The 2,253-nt window shown below is 38.6% G+C and overlaps 1 protein-coding gene across 1 annotated transcript; it reads right to left on the reverse strand.

Annotated features, from left to right (window-relative positions):
- Positions 1 to 1,391: 1,391 nt before the first annotated feature.
- On the reverse strand, positions 1,392 to 1,940 carry LOC119610411. Its single transcript, XM_037965593.1, has one exon. The coding sequence runs from the start codon at positions 1,938 to 1,940 to the stop codon at positions 1,392 to 1,394; it is 549 nt and encodes a 182-aa protein (XP_037821521.1).
- Between the last annotated feature and the right edge of the window lie 313 nt (positions 1,941 to 2,253).

The following is a 2,253-nucleotide window of genomic DNA, read 5'->3' on the forward strand; positions in this document are numbered from 1 at the left end:
CATTGTTACGAATAGGATTAGTGAATGTTGCCAACGAGTGCTGTAAAGGTTGTATATCTACTTTAGCTAGCCACGTTGAAGGGGGATTAGTAAGCCGTGCCACCATAAGGAGTTGTTTACTAAACCCTGAGGTCTACAGCCTCGTGTACCCATATCGGCTGGATTATCATGAGTAGGAACATGTCGCCATGTTGCTTTTGGTGTTAATCTATGAATCTGAGATATGCGGTTTGCTACGTATGTTTCCCAAGTCACTGGAGGTTTAGACAACCAATTTATAACAATTGTCGAATCTGTCCATAATATGATTTCAGATTGGTTGAGATTGAGAAAATTAAGTATATGATTAACCAGGTTTGCCAATAAAACAGCACCGTTAAGCTCGAGACGAGGTAAACAAACGGTCTGTAGTGGCGCTACTTTGCTTTTTGCAACCAACAGATTTGAGTAAGAGATATTTTTTTGAGTTTGGCATCTTATGTATACTGTGGCGCAATATGCATGCTTAGAAGCATCAGAAAAACCATGAACTTGTATGATGTCAGATGGTGTATATTGGATCCATCTTGGGATTTCAATATTTTCTATGTGAGGAAGATCGCATATGAGATTGTTCCAGGTTTAAAGGGATTCAGGTCCGACATTTTGATCCCAATCTAGACCTTCTAGCCAGAGCTGCTGCATAAGCATTTTTGCTCTGATAACTATAGGATTTATCCAACCTGCAGGATCAAATAATTTGGCAACTGCAGATAGTATAAATCGTTTTGTGATATTGGAGGATTGAGGAATCGGATTGAATGAGTAGGAAAAAGTGTCGCTAAGAGCATTCCACTTTATTCCTAATGTTTTGGCAGTGCTTGCTTCGTGAAAGCGAAGAAAATCTGAATCATACAAATCCTCGGGAGGGATATTAGAGAGTATTTGAGAATCGTTTGCCGTGATTTTCTTTAACGGAAGTAAGTTTCATTGCGTAAAATAAGGGCTGCTTTAGGAAATTGTTTTTCAGAGTCTTCGGCTAGCTGAAGGAGTGTGCGTATTGCCAAAAATGGAGCGCAATTCAACCCGAATGTTACTGTTTTAAGTTGATAATCGATAAAAGGGGCATTGTGTTCTTTTTGAAACAAAATACGTTGAAAAGGTCTGTCCTCAAGGTGTACTAAAATCTGACGATACATTTTCTGTATATCGCCACTGAAAACATAACGATATTTTCGCCAGTTGAGAATCACATTCATGAGGTCTTGTTGCAAAGTTGGACCAGTGTATAACACGTCATTTAAAGAATATCCTGATTTTGTTTTTCTGGACGCATTGAAAACTACCCTAACTTTGGTGGTTTTGTGTTCAGGGCGAACGACCGCATGATGTGGTAAATAGAATGAGAAATATTAATTATCAGAGGAGATTTCACGGAACGAACTTTTTTCCATATGTTGAAGTGATAAATATTCTTCTAAAACAGCATTATATTGAGCTTGGAGGTTAGGACTTTTGGCTAGAGATTGTTTCATGCGCGAATATTGGCCAAGAGCCAATATTCTGGATGCACCAAGAAATATAAAATTAGGGAATTCTTTTTTAAAGGGTAATCGCACCACATATTTTCCATCAGCTTGGCGGATTGTGGTTTCTTTATAGAATTGTTCGCAATACTGATCTTCTTTAGACAAGTGTTTAGGAGATGGCAACTCTTCCTGTTCCCAGAATTTTCGCAGATGATCGTTTAGAATGGAAGTTTCAGAAGGAATTATGGTGGTTGTAAACGAGTGTATAGGGTTGCCAATAATGGGACCACTAAGGACCCAACCAAATATTGTATTGTATGCAAATGCAAGGCCACAAACATTCTTCTTTATGCCATCGATGTTTATATATCGTTCTGAATCGTTACCAAGGATAAGGTCAATTTGAGAGCATTGGTTGAATGTGGGCTCCATTTTTGGCAATATGCACACTCCTTCAGCTAGCCGAAGACTCTGAAAAACAATTTCCTAAAGCAGCCCTTATTTTACGCAATGAAACTTACGTTGACGATATATTATCTGGTGGTTATTCAATATAAGATGTTTTAAAAGCTCAATCATCCATATCACTGGTTCATATCCGGTTCGAAGGACCATGTAGAATCCTGGGTAGACTTGGCTTAATTAGGGGTTAGAGTTCCAGTTTAGGTAAGGTTTAGAGTGGACTGTAGGTAAGAGCAGATTAAGTTAGATTAAGCCAGCTTCCCTGTTTTCCGCAAGCTCTATA

The sequence above is a fragment of the Lucilia sericata genome, unplaced genomic scaffold, assembly GCF_015586225.1.
Source record: "Lucilia sericata isolate MDLA Ls3-8-SP2 unplaced genomic scaffold, ASM1558622v1 Contig000028F_arrow, whole genome shotgun sequence".
NCBI classification, from domain to species: domain Eukaryota; kingdom Metazoa; phylum Arthropoda; class Insecta; order Diptera; family Calliphoridae; genus Lucilia; species Lucilia sericata.